General features: G+C 37.7%; 1 protein-coding gene across 1 annotated transcript in view; it reads right to left on the reverse strand.

The window, feature by feature from the left end:
• Positions 1–19,029, reverse strand: part of SCAF4 (SR-related CTD associated factor 4) — a 58,828-nt gene that overhangs the window by 32,383 nt on the left and 7,416 nt on the right. The window contains 4 exon segments of the mRNA XM_047795391.1: positions 94–229; positions 1,267–1,428; positions 3,650–3,694; positions 4,586–4,669. Coding sequence (XP_047651347.1) covers positions 94–229; positions 1,267–1,428; positions 3,650–3,694; positions 4,586–4,669 — 427 coding nt within the window.

Below are 19,029 nucleotides of genomic sequence, written 5' to 3' on the forward strand. Positions count from 1 at the left end.
GGAAAAATTCCATCACTATAAATAGATTCCAAACACCTAAATGCACAAAAAAATTATACCATTTTCTGAGCTCAAAGATACATGCGATCATACCTTCATTATTAGTAACATTTTCTGCAACAGGGGCGGCATTACTGGTTCCTGCCGCCATGTCCAAAAGAGGCTGAATAATTTCAATTTTGAATACTCCATTTTTTTGCCAAAGGTTCAGTACACGAACAATTTTACTCTGTTATATGTGAGAAAACATGAATACATAATAAATACTTGCAAGAATAATATATCACACCTCTTTCGAGAAGGGAAAAAAAAATCCTAGGCTATTATTTCCATATTAGATCTGTTTCATAAACAGAAAAAAAATAATCTATCATCAGAATCTCAACCAACCTGGTTAAACTACTCTAGCAAGCCTTTCTTCAGTAGTGTAACCCACAGAAAGAAATAGAAGGAGGAAAAAAAAAAAGATGAAAAATGATATAACCTAGAGAAAGAACCATTATCTTAGAGAAGTGAAAATTTTTTTCTAGGATGATTAAATAATTAAAATATTTAAGACACTGTAATTATTAGGTAAGTTGTTTTGTGGATCAGTAAATCTTAAGGCAATCCAGAGAAAATATGTTATTCGTGGATATAAACTCTCATCTCCTACTCAAGGAATGATCTTCTTTTCTCTTGTATCTTTTTCCCACAAAAGCATTCCTCCAAGAATATAAATACAGAATCCATAACACTCAAAATTTATACACTCATTTGTTAAAAAAATCTCTAGTCTCCATTTACTGAGCTTACCAGTGTATCTCTCCCACCTGTTAGAGTTCAGTTTTCATGTCTATGTTTTCTTATCTTTGTAAAGTACATGCCAAAACCAGCTATATGTGTGAGGAATTAAATACTGTAGTCTGACTGCTAATGAATACCATTTATGCTCTAGCATCTCTAAATGCTAGAGAAAGCCATCAATTATTGGTCCTTCCTTCCTCTACTGCAGAATTTTCTTTGCCACTCAATCACAAGAAATCTTTCCAACAATGTTTTTTTTAAAACAAGATGGTGTTCCTTTTATATTTCAGCAGTGTAATATTTTTAAAGGACTTTATAAGGAAATAAATGAGATGAAAAAATGCTCACGTTCAGAGAGCATTACTTGATTTTCTTTCTAGTAATATAGCAGGCTTCAGATATCTAACGTACATTTAAATAGATGTAAGTAAATATAAAAATAAAACCAAAAAGATACAATTTTAAAATTATGAACTATACCTTATCTTCAGATGGACAAAGATATAAATATTGGAATGTGGCAGTTATGTTTTTAGAGAATCTTGGCCCAAAAACATCTTTATCAGTTCCAAACTGATGACGAGACTGTCGCACAATTGAGTCAATTACATATAATCCTGGAACCTTGTATTCTGGTTTACACTACGAAGATAAAAATATAAAGTCAATGTAAAAAAAGCTAATCACAATATTACACTCATTAATTTCACTTTTATGAAACTGTATAATACAATAATTACTTCTATTTAGACAGTACTTAAATGTTTATTTCTCTTAACAGCTGGTCTGTCAAATTTCCCACAGGTCTGTACAGAACTGTCATTCTGTTGATACTTCAAACCCCCAATATTTCACTTTTCTGATTCCTTTATCTCCCCGTACACAACCTCCCAGAATCAACATTACTTTACTATCCCAAGCTACAAATCCATTTATTATGGATAAGTCTCTAATTCATCCTGCTCAAAAAATTATACCTTTGAAATTATCAAAAAGATAATCTTAACATATTAATTTTAACTTTATTAAAGTATAATACCAAAAAAACAAAAACTAAAAGGAAAGTTCATTTCTAGTCTTTCAAACTGGCAAGATAAAATGTAAAGAAATAGACATCTACATACAATTCTGGTGGTACAACCTTTATGAAAGATGATTTAGCAATAAAAGCAAAAGCCTTATTTGATCCAACAAGTCTACATCTAGAAAATTATCCTAAGGAAAACAAGATGCCTCTAATTTTGTCCATAGGGATAGCCAATGAAGTAAAATTTCCAACAATAAGGAACTGGCTGAGTAAATCATGAAAACAAACATGTGATAAAATACTTTGTTGATGTTTATGATAAATTCAGTAGAAAAAGCAGGTTATCAATCAGAATGTCTCCATTCTTCCTTTTAGAAATATACACGTACTGGAGTTCCCCTCGTGGCGCAGTGGTTAACGAATCCGACTAGGAACCATGAGGTTGCGGGTTCGGTCCCTGCCCTTGCTCAGTGGGTTATCGATCCGGCATTGCCGTGAGCTGTGGTGTAGGTTGCAGACACGGCTCGGATCCCGAGTTGCTGTGGCTCTGGCATAGGCCGGTGGCTATGGCTCCGATTCAACCCCTAGCCTGGGAACCTCCATTTGCCGCGGGAGCGGCCCAAGAAATAGCAACAACAACAACAACAAAGACAAAAAAAGACAAAAAAAAAAGAAATATACACATACATACTAAAAATGAGTAGATCCAAATGTAAATATTCATAGTACCTGGGGCAGTGGCACAGAAGTCATTTTAATTTTTCCATTTTATTTACTTACTTATTTATTTACTCACTCATTCATTCTTTTTAGGACTGCACCTGCAGCATGGAAGGTCAAATTGGAGCTGCAGCTGCCGGCCTACCCATCAGCCACAGCAATGCCAGATTCCAGCTGCGTCTGTAACCTACACCACTGTTCATGGCAACGCCAGATCCTTAAACCACTGAGCAGGACCAGAAATTGAACCTGCATCCTCATGGATACTAGTTTGGTTCATTACCACTGAGCTACAATGGGTACTCCTCCATTTTATTTATTTGTACTTTGATCTGCTACTATGAAAACCTTTACTGACTATTCTTTTTGGTCTGGCTGGAGCTCTAACTCCTATCTATCTCTCAGTAATCAAAGGCCATGGACCAGAGACATTTCCACACATATTTATTATTTTTAATTTTTTGGCCATGCCTGCAGCATAAAGTTCCCAGTCCAGGGACTGCACTTATGCCACAGCATGACCTAAGCCATAGCAGTGACAATGCCAAATCCTTAACAGCTAGGCCACCAGGGAACTCCACTGCGTACATTTATCAGTGTGACTGCATAGCTTAGATTGGGGAGAATACAAAGATGTCTAAGTCTCCATTCTCAGTCCTTTACTGAGACAGATGTGTGCTAATCACAGTTAGAAAATAACATAATTGTAGAAGTGAAAGATGATTTAATCATGATGGGAGCAGTGAAAAGTTGGGAAAACTTGACAAAGTGATTTCATGTGAAGCAAGCCAAGATGAGTTAAATGTCAACAGAGTAGACAGAGCAAAAGGGAGAAGAGACACATCAGGCTCAGGGAAGAATCCTATCCAGCAGACAAGAAAGATAAGAAACTCAGTTGTTGAATGCCTACCTCATAGTAAATGTTCCATCAATAGTACTGCTATAAATTTTTGTTTTGTTAGAAAACAAAAAACCAAAAAACTCTAATGTTACAAAGAACTTCTGGTGACAAATTTTTTTGTAGGGTGGCTTTAGAAGCAAGCATCCACATTATAATTTACATAGTAAATTACAAATACTTAAGCAAAACGAGGTAATAATCAAATGGATAGTTACCTTTTTGATGAACTTTTCTACTATTTGAACTACATGCTTATAAAGCTGAAAAAAATTAAAAGAAAATCATTATCCAGTTTACATACTCCTACATTCACTGTAATTAGAAAATACTTAAAATCTTAAAATTTGCACAATTTGAGTAATTCTCAAGATAGTATTGACTGAATCATGAGAAATAATCCATGCTCAACAACTGAAAAAAAAAAAAAAACTTAAATCAGGAAAAAATGAAAACAGAAAAAACTATAAAAAACCCCCAAACAAGTTGTTTTTCTTAGATTTTTTTTTAATAAATCTTCATAAAACAGTTTATCAAGTAACTTTTTAAGAGGGATGAGAACAAGAGAACTGGGGCCAAATGATGCAGTTTTTTTTAAAGTGACTCACTTATTTAGGCGTCATCTTGGTAAGACATTTAATTTAATGAAGACTAAGGTTTTTTAAAAAAAATCAAAATGAAACAAATATTCTGCTAATTTAAAAAATTAAATGAAAAAAAGGATAAAAAAAAAAAAAAACCCCAAACAATTCCGGTCATTCTGCTTTATTTCAGCAAATTCAATTTTTTAGTACCACACACAAAAAAGTTAATCATGTGAGGTGATGGGTTTGTCAATTCGCTTAATTGAGGTAATCATTTCATAATGTACATGTGTATCAAATCATGTTCCATTATATTACTAAATTTGTCAATTACACCTCAATAAAGCTAAAAAATACAAAGGGGAAATACTAGCAACAACAACAAAAAACACATTTTGAAATATGTTACAGTACAGATGCACCATATTGTATTATTATGTAGAAAACTTGCTTAGTGCTCTTTCACTCAGGCCTGAACTAATTCACAAGATAAATGCTCATGTTTAACAATAACATCTTCAAAATTTCAAAAACGTTTTTAAAATTAAGTATTATGTATTTTACTCTTACCTTAATAGCTTTAATAGCAGCTTTTGTGATGAGAATCATTTTGGCTCTAGAGATGGGAGGTTTCATATCCATAAGTGAAAAGAGCTTAAAAATCAAGCAAAAAAACCAAACAATGTTTTAATTAAAAGTAAAATTAGTATAGCTCCTGTTGTGGCTCAGTGGGTCAAGGACCCAACACTGTCTCTGTGAGAATGTGGGTTTGATCCCTAGCCTCGCTCAGCAGATTAAGGATCCCGTGTTGCCGCCAGCTGCAGCCTAGATCACAGCTGCAGCTCTGATTCAACCCCTGGCCTGTGCCACAGGCACAGCCGTAAAAAATAAAGTTAGAGGTTAATCCATCAGTTCTATAAATATATTTATATTAACTAAAAGAATAATAAAATTTGGAACCAAGTTTAACAATCTAGTTAAGAAAAGCCCAGAGCTTTCCTAGACACTAGCATCACTACTTTGGAGGTTAATCCATCAGTTCTATAAGTATATTTATATTAACTAAAAGAATAATAAAATTTGGAACCAAGTTTAACAATCTAGTTAAGAAAAGCCCAGGGCTTTCCTAGACACTAGCATCACTACTTCGAAAATATAATGATCATGCTACAAGAGGCAAAAAAGGGAGAAAAAAAAAAGGTAAAAGGAAAGAAACTTACAAAATCTGTAACCAAAAAATTGTAAGACTTTACTGAAGGAGTTCCTACTGTGGTGCAGTGAGTTAAGAATACGACTACAGCAGCTTAGGTCCCTGCAGAGGTTCCGGTTTGATCCCCGGCTCGGATGTGGTGTTGCCCCAGCTTCAGCTCAGATTCAATCCCTGGCCTGGGAACTTTCATATTCTGAAGATGTGCCCCCAATAAAACAAATAAAACAAAAAAACTTTACTGAAGAACTAAAAATGATTTGAATGGAAACTAACACATGTTCCTGTACTGAAAATAGCAATGGTGTGACTCAATATTTAACATTTCAATTCAAACCTCACTGAGATCCTGGAGAACTTCAAATAATTCTATAGTTCATTTGAAGAAACACATTCATCTTACATCAGGCAAGAAATTTAACATGCCATTATAGAGCACAAATTCACGATTTCTTTTTTCTTTTTGGTCTTTTGTCTTTTAGGGCTGCACTGGCGGCATATGGAGGTTGCCAGGCGAGGGGTCTAATCAGAGCTGTAGCCGCCGGCCACAGCCACAGCAACGCCAGCTCCTTAACCCACTGAGTGAGGCCAGAGATTGAACATGCAACCTCGTGGTTCCCAGTCGGATTTGTTTCTGCTGCACCATGCCAGGAACTTCCGAATTCACAATTTCTTGATTTAGCCAGGAATAAAAATGACATCATATTTAATAAATCTCACTACAATAAGTCTCCCATGAGACTTAAGCACACATGGATTCTCCTTCCCCCTGAAGTTTAAATTGAACCAAGACATAATGAGAGCCCACAGAGGGTTATAATGATACATTTCTGAAATTAAGAAGCTTATATCTAGTTTCTTAAATCCTTGTTTTTATCTTCTTTTAATCATAGGTACATACATACTCTTCTAAAAATACATTCTGAAATAAAGTTCCATGGCTTCCTGAGTATTACCAACTTTATGTATCATATATCCATTACTTTAAAACATTTTTTTTTGCCTTCTTAGGGCTGCACCGAGGCATATGGAGGTTCCCAGGCTAGGGGCCAAATCAGAGCTGTAGCTGCCAGCCTACAACACAGCCACAGCCACATGGGATCCAACCCACATCTGCGACCTACACCACAGCTCACAGCAATGCTGGATCCTTTAACCCACTGAGCGAGGCCAGGGATCAAACCTGGATCCCCATGGATGCTAATCTAGTCAGATTCGTTTTCACTGAGCCATGACAGGAAATCCCTAATTTTATTATTTCAATGATGGAATCCCTAGAACACAGACCACCTTTACTAGACCACTACTAAATGGTTAGCCTAAAGAACACAAGCCTCTTTTCCCAGAATAAACAAGCCTACCTGGTAACATATCTTAAATTCTCTGGCAACAGAGAATTTTTACAGCTTTTCAAAACTACAGATACAATGGGACTATAAATAATGGTAACAGTAATTTTAGAAAAAGTATTCAATGCCAAATATAATCAATATAAGAATCAGATACGTACTCTTGTTTAAGAAGAGGAAAGGGGAGTTCCCGTCGTGGTGCAGTGGTTAACGAATCCGACTAGGAACCATGAGGTTGCGGGTTCGGTCCCTGCCCTTGCTCAGTGGGTTAACGATCCGGCGTTGCCGTGAGCTGTGGTGTAGGTTGCAGATGCGGCTCGGATCCCGTGTTGCTGTGGCTCTGGTGTAGGCTGGCGGCCACAGCTCCGATTAGACCCCTAGCCTGGGAACCTCCATATGCCGCAGGAGCGGCCCAAGAAATAGCAAAAAAGACAAAAAAAAAAAAAGAAGAGGAAAGGTAGAATTTTTCTGTAAATAATACTAAGATACAGAAAGTGGGAGAAACCCAAAGATATTAACACAGAAATTAGTTGTTTTTTTTTTTTCTTTTTAGGGCCGCACCCACGGCATATGAAGGTTCCCAGGCCTAGGGGTTCAATTGGAGCTACAGCTCCTGGTCTACAGCACAGCTCACAGCAGCACCAGCTCCTTAACCCACTGAGTGAGGCCAGGGATCGAACCCTCAAACTCAAGGTTCCTAGTCGGATTCGTTTTCCGCTGCTCCACGACGGGAACTCCAGAAATTCAGTTTTTAAAGAGGGATTAATCTAAACAAATACGGTCATGATTATTTTATTTACCAACAAAATAAAAATTCTCCTTGAGAAAAAATGCTCAATGAAAAACAATACTCTTTGAAATTGTATAAACCAATGAGAAACTAAGAAACAATCTGAAATATTTCAACTTCAATACAAATTTTAAAAATATCAACAACTGCCTGAAATATAAAGCATACATTTTATAATAAAAGGGTGTATTCTGCCCAAGCTCATAATCCTTAAGTTAAAAAAGTCATTAAGACGGTTGTTTATTACCACTGTTCTATTTCCTTCCTAAAGAAGAGAAAGGGAAGGCAAAAAAGTTTATATACTTCCTGTATTAAAAAACAGCCAACTGAGCACACAAGACAAACCAGTGTGTCCGTTTTTTTGTTTGTTTTTGGTCTTGTTAGGGCCTTACCTGTGGCATAGGAAGGTTCCCAGGCTAAGGTCGAATCAGAGCTGCAGCTTTTGACCTATACCACAGCCATAGCAACACTGGGTCCATAACCCACTGACTGAGGCCAGGGATCGACCCCACGTCCTCATGGATGCTAGTCAGATTCATTTCCACTGAGACACAATGGGAACTCCCAGACCAGTGTTTCTGGTGAAACACTCCACAGTCTGTATTTAAATCATAATTTATTTAAAATTTAAATACAGGCTATATCATACAGCAGTATAACCATCATTTAGGCAACAGACCAGCAGGAGAGTCTTCAAGTGTTACCATCTAAGAGACAGAGGAGTTCCCACTGTGGCACACTGGGTTAAGAACCTGACTGCAATGGCTCTGATGGCTCCAGAGGCACTGGCCTGGCAACACAGCTGCAGCTCTGTCTGATTAGATTCCTGTCCCAGGAACTTAAATATGCCATAGGCACAGCCATTACAGAGAGAGAGAGAGAAGGGCATTTATTCCATGAAAGAAGGTATAACTCAGAAGAGGAAGGAAACAGCACTGAGTGCCTATGTACAAGGAAGAATTAAGTTTGATGGTGCATTATTTCATTTAATCATATTAACAACTAATACAGATTGTTACACCTATTTTGAGATGCTACCCCAAAGCGATACATCTGTTTTGGGGTGATGCCCAGCAAATGGGTCTGGACTAGAATTTTTTGTTTTTCAAGCTCATTTTGTTTTTAATAGCATACTCGCATTATAGAATGCCGCTTACTGACTAAATAATGCAGAGACCATTAACTACGATGGGGAATACCGACAAAATATCTGTGCCTGTCTATATGTACAATGTATTGATTCACGGATAATGATGAGACATACTGAATTTAATTTGGGATGCCTACTGAATATCTAGGCAGAGATTCAGCAGAGACTGGAATACGGATCTTGAACAAAGAGAGGTCCAGGCTAGAAAATGAAAGGTCACAGAATCAAAACCATGAAGATGAGTAAGAAGGGAACCAGGAACATACAATTAACTAGCCTATACCAGAAACTTCAATGTGGTACAGAGAAGGGGGCCGCATAAATGAACACCAGGAAGAACACCAGAAATTAAAGGTATTTACTAGCAAGATCAAATTAGTTTGTGTATATGGAATGACGGGTATATCATCCGCAACAGCTCGATAAACATCAATAGGTGCAGCACTCTCCCTGCTATCACAGCTCTGTATTCACAATGTAATCTGTCAATGAAAACAAACATATAAAAGCAGCAGAGAAACCATCCAATTCTCTTCTATAGAATAATAGCAGCAATAGGCCCCAAAAGGTACAAAACCTCCTTAGAAAGCCTCGGTAAGAAAAACATACTTGCCAGCAACAGTTGACAAAAGTTTGTCTTTTTGCTGTCACTAGCTGAATGACAATTAGAAAGTCTAAATATGAACAATGCCCTACTGGGTGCCTGTTATACAAAGTATTCTAAAAATTTTGAAGAATTACTCATCATGATCCCTTATATCAACAAAGAATAGTTTCAAAGGAAAATAAGGAACAAGCATATTTGGCCCATGACACCTGCAGAATTCAGTGTTTGGGGGTTAGTCAAAGTAATGACACTGCCATTTACCAACAGTGTAAACTTTGACTAGTTAACCTTTTCTAAATTTCAAGGATTTTTGAAATCTGAAAAAGGATTAATAGTACTCACTTCACCTCAAAAGGTTGTTAGGATTAAATGAGATAACATACATAAATCTCTTAGCCTGGTACCTGACATATAAAGGGCTCAGTAAATGCTCTGGGAATCGTGGCACGCACACCTGGAGTTTAATTTTTTATTATGGCTTACCACAATATCTTTTTGCATTACATCTGCTATTCAAGTGCTGCATTCAGAGAAATCTTTTCTATATTGAAAATGTAGTAGTATCAAAGAATTTTTAATGCTGCACAGTATCTTAGTACCTAATCCAGTACTGATAACAAGGTCAGAACTGTTTTCACAACATATCTGGAAGACTCCATAATAGTCACAGGCTTAGTAACTCTTAACTAAACAGCTCCTATGGTAGGGCACTCTTCTTTGTACTGACCCCAAATCTCCCTTCTGATAACCTTCCCCCTCCTGTTCTAGCTCTGCCTCTGGAGCACAGAACAATAGCGATCTTTCTTTTGATAAGATATTTAAAGCATGTCTCCCTCTCTCTTATCTTCTACTATTAGGTAAATGACTAGATCTAACTTTCCTGGCTATTTCAAGTAAGATATCCCCAAATAAACAGGGTCCAGATACATTCCTATGGAATCCAATGGACTGTCTTTTGCGTTAGTTTCTTATTCGTGAAGTAACATATTATCAAAAACTCAGTAACTTAAAACACTTCTGGAGGTCAGAATTTCACTAGTCTGAAATCAAGTTGTTGGCAGGGCTGCCTTTATTATGGGTGTTCTAGGTCAAAATTTATTTCTTGCCTTTTCCAGCTTCTACAGGGTGCCTAAATTCCTTTGGCTCACAGCTGCTTCTTCCATCTTCAAAGCTGGCAGCATCTTCTTCTCCCTAATCTCCGCTTCCACTGTCACATCACTTTCTCAGACTCCTGCCTTTCTCATGCAAGGACCCTTGGGGTTACACTGCATTCATTTGGTTGTTGCAGGATAATTAACCCAACTCAAGACCTCTAATCTTATCTGCAAAGTCTCTTTTGCCATGCAAGAAAACATTCACAGGTTCTAGGACTCAGAACACAGAACCTGGAGCAGAGGAGAGATCATTTATTATTTTAAAAAAAACCGTGCTTAATTCATTAATTTGTATTTATAATCAATCGGAAGCTCTCAGATTGTTTTCACTGGAATCTTCATCAAAACTAGACTTTCATGTTGACTTTATGTTGGTTTCTGAAAGTCCTTTTAATCTATTTAGGTAGTACGGAAATCATTTTCTGCTATTTGAGGTAGTAGCTATTCCAATCAGCTTGTAAATTTCATGAACCTGCTTTATACTGCTTCTTTCAACACAATGGTTTTTTAAAATAAAATTAAAAAGAACAAGAACTTGTAGGATGACCTTATCTGATATTCCCTGGGCACTACTGATCAGCTAAAACTCACTTAATACTCTCTCACCCAGTCTATATTTTTCTATTTTATTCATGATGAAATCATGACAAATATCCTTCTGAAATATGTGGTTTAGAGTTGTCACTAAAGACAGCTTAATTTACAAAAGAAAAAAGTTTAATTTGGTCTTTTGTAAACTGTTAGTGAATCTGTTCCCCTACTTTTTCCCCTTAAACTTTTAAGTATTTACTTTCCTTAAACTTAGTTTATAATGAATTATATTGATTATATTCAGAATTCCTTCTTTTGCTATTATGACCTCATGATGACAAATTCTGCCTTAAGCTCCTGTTATTTTTTTAAAGTAAATTTTATTGGAGTATAGTTAGTTGTGTTAGTTTCAGATGTACAGCAAAGTAAATCAGTTACACAGATATATATCTGTTCTTTTTCAGATTCTTTCCCCATATACGTTATTACACAGTATCTTAAGCTCTTGTTATTAATAATTACAAAGATTAAAGAAAAAATATGAACAGCTTCTAAAAGGAAATACATAGACTCAGAGTGACAGGCTGATACTCAAATCTCCCTTATGAGAGACAGAGACATCAAAGTGTTTAATTTTAGTCTTCTCTCCTCTTTCATTCAACTCAACAAATCTGATACACTGGCTCTCACCAAATGGAGAGTTAAAGCCAACGTAACTTAAGTGTTTACTGGCAACTTTTCAGAAGTACACATTAAATTTAACAAAAGAAAATTAGGGGAAAAAATCTTTTAAGATCATCATCTCTGCAAAGATGCTTTGTCCATTTAATTACAGTCTGAAGACAGCTCCATAAAACACTCAGCACTAGAACAATTAGGTAAGGGGTAATTTACAATCCTTCTTACCTAACCTTTCATTTCTTGCCTTTATGTACACTTGACCAAAGGTTTGTCTGAGCTAATACTTTCTTAATACCGGAAATTTAATGTGATGGGAAGACAGGGAGACGGAGATGAGGTGTGGGAGGGGAAAGGAGCTGCAAGCCGAGCACCACCATGCCACTCTACCTGAAAGCAGAACACTGTGTACAAATTAATCAATAACATGTAAATATAGTATCTCTACACAATAAAACTGAAAACTGTACAGAGGAGAGTAACAAAGAGAACCCCAAACTAATTAATAAACATAATAAACACAGGAAAAAAAGTTCAGTCTTACTAGTAGTCAGAAGGTACCCCCCCAAAAGAGGTACAAATGAAAACAATAAACTACAGCTCTTCAGTTATCTAATTGGCATTCGTGTAGATTAGATTAGCATAAAGCAAAGAAAGCACTCTGCTGATGAGAACTAAAGGGCAAGTTTTAACTTCAAAGGGAACTCGAAAGCTACATATCGAGAACTTAAAAAGCCCATATCTTTTATTTCTTTGCTTTTTAGGGCTGCACCTGTGGCAAATGAAGTACCCAGGCCAGGGAGTGAATCAAAGCCGCACCTTCTGGCCTATGCCACAGCCATAGCAATGCCAGATCTGAGCCGCATTTGCGATCCACGCTGCAGCTTGCGGCAATACTGGATCCTTAGCCCATTGAGCAAGGCCGAGGATCAAACCCGAATTCTCATGGATACTAGTTGGGCTCATAACCTGCTGAGCCACAAGGAGAACTCCAGAAGTCCATTATCTTTTAAATCATTAACAATTCCATTTCTAGAAATTTATCTAAAATTAGATGTTTCTAAATCTTCCAACATGACCATTTTAAAATTAGAAAAAAATTTATGTGGCGTTCCCACCGTGGCACAGCAGAAACGAATCTGACTAGGAACCATGAGGTTGCGGGTTCAATCCCTGGCCTCATTCAGTGGGTTAAGGACCTGGCATTGCTGTGAGCTGTGGTGGAGGTCGCAGATGTGGCTCAGATCTGGTGTTGCTGTGGCTCTAGCTCTGATTAGACCGACAGCCTGGGAATCTCCATATGCCACGGGTTCGGCCCTCAAAAGACCAAAAAAAAAAGAAAAGAAAACAATGCATGTTATTAAAAAGATCCGGTAACCATATATAAAATTTCTAAAACACAGGAGTTCCAGTCGTGGCTCAGTGGAAATGAATCTGACTAGCATCCATGAGGATGCAGGTTTGATCCCTGGCCTCGCTCAGTGGTGTTGCCGTTAGCTGTGGTGTAGGTCGCAGGCTCGGCTCAGATCTGGCGTGGCTGTGGTGTAGGCCGTGGCTGTGGTGTAGGCCGGCGGCTATAGCTCCAATTAGACCCCAGCCTGGGAACCTCCACATGCTGCGGGGGTGGTCCTAAAAAGACAAAAAGACAAATAAATAAATAAATAAAATATAAAATTTTGCTCTTAAAAATAAAAAGGTTTGCCCTCTTAAATCTTTATAACTGAAGCCTTTGTGCACATAATATCCAACTATGTGAAATCACCGTCTTAAATATATTTCTGACATCTGTGAATTAAAGAAAGCATCCTTTACTTACTTATACATGATTTAACTCCCACGTAAATTCTACTTACTTTCCAAGAGTCAAATTCTTTGAAACCCAAATGTTTAACCAATTTTCCACTTGCTTAGAGGAATGCATGGAGAGAAAACAAGCCTGGTATTAATACAAAATATTTATAAGACAGAGCAAATTGCATGGCTCTTTAAAATAGAGGCAGGAAAAAAAACTACAGTGTCTGCTCTTATACAGCAGGGTTTTTAGTTTGACGTAAACACTACGAAATAGTTCCATTTATTTCTCCATAAAATTCACTTTCCAGATTTCTAAGGATTTCAAACCAGATATTTTTACAAACAACAAAGCTGCACATAATACTCTTGATTTAAAAATTTCATTTCTTCCTACATTTCTTTACCTTTCTACATTTCCCCCACAAACTTGTCAGTTTTTCTCCCAGTCCTAGAACTTAGAAATGCTTTACAAAATATACATAATGCAAATTTACTTTACTCCTAGCTCCAGAATTTAGAGAAATGCTTTACAAAATTACACACAGTGCAAACTGCTGTTAATATTAAGTATCAAACCACTTTTAGGTTAACTATGTTTCTATGTGCATTAAGAAAACAGAATATAGTAATATCTCAAACAGTAGCTTAAACTTCACCTGCATTATTTCCCACTTTTTAATTATATCATCAACCTCAATTCCATTACCATTTGCTGCTGGCAGAACTAATTTTCTAAATAGTTAATATCTAACAACTCACTCTATAAAGTACGCCCTAATTTATTCTTTCTTTTTTCTTTTTCGGCCACACTCGCAGCATATGGAAGTACCTGGACCAGGGATCAAACCCAAGCTTCACCTGCGACTTAGCTGTGGCAATACCAGATCCTTAACCCACCGTGCCACAGTGTGAACTCCAATCCTAACTTATTCTTCATCTAAGAGTAACTCCTTTAAGTTCCAAGGGTCTACCCTTCACTCAAACTTTTTACTTTAGAACAAAGACCACCTCCCCCTCATCAGGACATTTAACCTGTTCATGTCCACTTACTACAACAGGTCATCTTTCTTTTTTTTAAATTTTTTTTTTCTTTTTAGGGTCACCTCCTCGATCCAGACTAGGGGTAGAAATCACAACTCTAGCTGATGGCCAGACCCACAGCAATGCCAGGTCTGAGCTGTCTGAAACCTACACCACAGCTCATGGCAACGCCGGATCCTTAACCCACTGAATGAGGCCAGGGATGGATCCCACACCCTCATGGGTACCAGTTGGGTTCTTAACGGGAACTCTCTACAATAGATAATTTTCTATTCCTTACTTCCATTTTGGTTCACCAAACTGCAATCAATTCCTTTCTATTTACTCAAGAAATATTCCAGGATGCGATTTTAGGAAATGCCAAATATTTTATCCATGCCATTGCTCTACTTTCTAACACAGATGCCAGGTTTCTAAAGCACTTTTATTGTGACTAGTTAAGTAAACTTTGTGTCCACCCAAAGTTGGCCATAAAACATTTTTATGAATCAAATAGTTTCTCCTAGACTTCAATTGAAGAAATAAAAAATTGGTTCCAGGATATTAAAATCATTTGATTAGGAGTTCCCGTCGTGGCGCAGTGGTTAACGAATCCGACTAGGAACCATGAGGTTGCGGGTTCGGTCCCTGCCCTTGCTCAGTGGGTAAACGATCCAGCGTTGCCGTGAGCTGTGGTGTGGGTCGCAGACGTGGCTCGGATCCCGCGTTGCTGTGGCTCTGGCGTAGGCTGGTGGCTACAGCTCCGATTCAACCCCTAGCCTGGGAACCTCCATATGCCGCGGGAGCGGCCCAAGAAATAGCAACAACAACAACAACAACAACAACAACAAAATCATTTGATTAGAAGAAAAAACATTCCATACATTATGTATTTTATCTATACCTATTTTTCTCCCGACAAAGTTGTAATGACTAGATCTATACAAAATTTGGGATTAAAACTGAAAGACTAAACTTATAAAATCCCTCATCGATTTAAAATTTTAATTGTGAATATAAATTAGTAAATGAAATGTAAATATCTAAAAACATATTTTAAGTTTTAAACACTGATTGCACCTACTGTACTACTATGAATGACTTAACAAACCTTCATCCTTCTTTTTTTTTTTTTTTTTTTTAGCTTATTAGGGCCGCACTCGCAACCTATGGAGGTTCCCAGGCTAGGGGCTGAATCAGAGCTACAGCTGCTGGCCTACGTAGCCACAACCACAGCAATGCAGGATCCTTAACCCATTGAGCTGAGCAAGGTCAGGGATAGAGCCTGCAATCTCACAGTTCCTAGTCGGATTTGTTTCTGCTGACACACGCCGGGAACTCCTACCTCCATCATTCTTAAAGGGCAGCAAATCCTTCCAGAAATATGCATTAGAGTGCACTCGCTACCTTGCTTCAAATATGCAGAAGTTGTTTAGGGCACCCTCTCCCTTTATAAACAATACAATAAACAAAGATCAACTACTTAAAAAACTTCAGCCTGAACCCATGAGGAGCTATGCACTGGGCTCAACTAGCCTCCTACAGTACTCAGTCAAATCTGAGAACTGCCATTTTTACACTGTGTGACCTTGTACAAATCACACCACCCCTCCAGCTTCTTTACCTTTAAAATGTAAAGAGCATAAAGACATATATAAAATACCTAACCCACATGATAGCGTCTGGCTGGTATTTAATGAGCAAATGCAAGATTCTTTCCCTGTCATTCCCTTGAACTGACTCCACTGGATTACTTCTTAAAATAGCATGTAAAAACTAAACTAAAGATATCCTTTGAACAAACTCAGGATTCAGGATCAACAAAATAATTTACAGAGCCACCCAGTAGCTAATAAGTCTTCAACCTGATAGATAATCAAAGTAAGCAAGAAAACAATGAAAAGGGTGTTAAAATCTGACTTTTCTTTAAACAGCTTTGAGATATAATTCATATACCATGAAACTCAGTTCTTTAAAGTGCACAATTCAGTGTTTAGCTATATTCAGAGTTATATAATCAACACTATTTCATTTTAGAATATTTTTATCATACTCCAAAGAAATTCCATACCGGTTAGCAGTCACTCCCCACTCCTCCCTCACCTCCCAACCATAATCTACTTTCTACCTCTATGGATCTGCCCATTATAGATATTTCAAATATCAAAAAACCCATTAAGTTCATAAAATATGCTCTTATATTTACCAAATAATGATTAAGGTCTTCATAATGACTTGAAATATCTTCAACTAAACCCCAAACTTGGCTGTCATTTCTAAAATGATTTATCATTCAGTATCTGTTAATTGAGATGAACTAGGTAATATATGACCATTAAAGTTTTATCTGCTTCCTAAAGGCTTAAAAGCCATATTACCATAAATTTCCATATTATAGTTTCCCTTTACCAGGGTATTATAATTCTACATAAGCTAAAACTAAGCTCTGACAAAAGGAGGAAACAATGAAAAACTCATGATAAAGTGTATAAAGATATAGAGAAGATACTGAAGAGGGAGATTTACAAACTATAGGGTTATTGCTCTCAAAGTAGTAACACATCTAGAGTGGGGCAATGGGAGAAGTTCACCAAGCAGCAGTCAAAAAGTAGGTGAACTTTCTCTGTAAGGACTCCAAATACAATAATAAAGCTGCTTGAAAATTGTTTTATTATCCCCAAACATTAGCAATTCTAAATATCAGGGATAAAATGTTCCTTCCCTTAAAATTGAGATTGTTGATTGAGATTCTTGTTTTAAACTATTGATGTGGTTACCAATGAGAATACATAAGAATCAAATTTGTACTTTTCCCTTTTCAAGGCCATACCTGTGGCATATACAGCAGTTCCCGGGGCAGGGGTCAAGCAGCTGAGTCCTACACCACAGACGAGGCAACAATGCATCTGGATCCCAGCTGCATCTGCAACCTAAAAAAGCAGCTTGGAGCAACACTGGATCTTAACCTACTAAGGCCAGGGATCAAACACAATCCTCCAAGAGACGCCAGGTCCTTAACCCAATGAGCCACAACGGGAAAGCCAAATTTGAACATTTTTATTATGTATCCTTTAATAAGCAATCTATCCTAAGCACAAGTTCGCTAAGAAACCCTCCAGTTCTGTGGTCAGTGCACAAAACACGCAGATTGGCTACACTCGTTCCCTTGGAGAAACACTACAAAGAGATGATAGCCTGCACCCTTCTCAGGTGCAGTTTGTCTCCAATTCTGTGGTTCCTATATATATATTCCTATGTTTAAACAGTACATTTAAAGTATGACAGCTGTATGCAATTCTTCTTTCCTGAAATATCTTTTTTTTTTTTTTTTTGACTAAGAGGACATTTGAAAGTCACTGGAATCAATGCTGAAAAAAGACATGGACAGTACTGGGATTCCAAGAATTTATTGTGAAGTGAGCTTTTTCTAAATTTCTGCCAAAGGTTATCTCATGTTTAAAACTTCCCTAATGTTTGTGTCTCTGCTGCTTCATGTATAACTTTTTGTTAAATAGAATTAGTGAGGAGTGATCTTCGATCACTTATGGGTGATGATAAGATTGCTAAACCAGGAGTTCCCCTTGTGGCTCAGCAGTAACAAACCTGACTAGTATGTGAGTTCCATCCCTGGCCCCACTCAGTGGGTTAGGGATCTGGCATTGCTGTGAGCTATAGTGCAGGTTGCAGATGCGGCTTGGAGCCTGCACTGCTGTGGCTGTGGCCTGCAGCTGCAGCTCCAATTCGAACCCTAGCTTGAGAACTTCCATATGCTGTGGCTGCAGCCCTAAAAAGCAAAAAAAAAAAAAAAGATTTGGCATGTGAGCTTAATGAACATTATTAACACTAAAGACTAAAGAAGTTCATCATTTATATAACAACTTTTTTTTCCCTATCATGTTATCGAGGTATTTCTGAAATGAGGGTTTTTTTGGGGGGTGGGGAGTCAGGGGAAGTGTCACACCCACAGCATGTGGAAGTTCCCAAGTCAGGGACTGAACCTGAACAACAGCAGTGACAACGCTGGATCCTTAACTCTCTGAGCCACCAGGGAACTCCAAAAATGAGTTTGTTTTGTCTTTTCAGGGCCACAGCCTCGGCATATGGAAGTTCCCAGGCTAGGGGTCCAACTGTAGCTGCAGCTGCAGGTCTATGCCACGGCCGCAGCAACGTTGGATCCTTAACACAGTGAGCAGGGCCAGGGATCGAACCTGTGTCCTCATGGATATTAGTTGGGTTCGTTACCGCTGAGCCACAAAGGGAGCTCCCTGAAAGGAGTTTTAAATTCATGCAGCTATATATAGAAAAGTTACCTGTCATACAATTCAAGACCGAAAAACAAATCCAACCAAAAAAAAAAAAATGGGCAGAAGACTCAGAGACATTTTCCTAAAGAAGATGTACAGATGGCTAAAAGGCATATGAAAATACAACACGGCTAATTACTAGAGAAATGTAAATCAAGACTATAATGAGGTATCACTTCACATGGGTCAGAATGACCATCATCAAGAAGTCTATAAAGAATAATGGAGTTTCCTGGTAGCGTAGGGGTTAAGAACTTGGTGTTGTCACTGCTATGGCCTGGGCAACTTCAGCATGCCAAGAACTTCCACATGCCATGGGCACTGCCAAAACAAAAAACAAATAAATAGGAGTTGCGTCGTGGCTCAGCTGTGACCAACCTGATAGTATCCATGAAGACGAAGGTTCCACACCTGGCCTTGCTCAGTGGGT

Source organism: Phacochoerus africanus, chromosome 1 (assembly GCF_016906955.1).
Source record: "Phacochoerus africanus isolate WHEZ1 chromosome 1, ROS_Pafr_v1, whole genome shotgun sequence".
Classification (NCBI taxonomy): domain Eukaryota; kingdom Metazoa; phylum Chordata; class Mammalia; order Artiodactyla; family Suidae; genus Phacochoerus; species Phacochoerus africanus.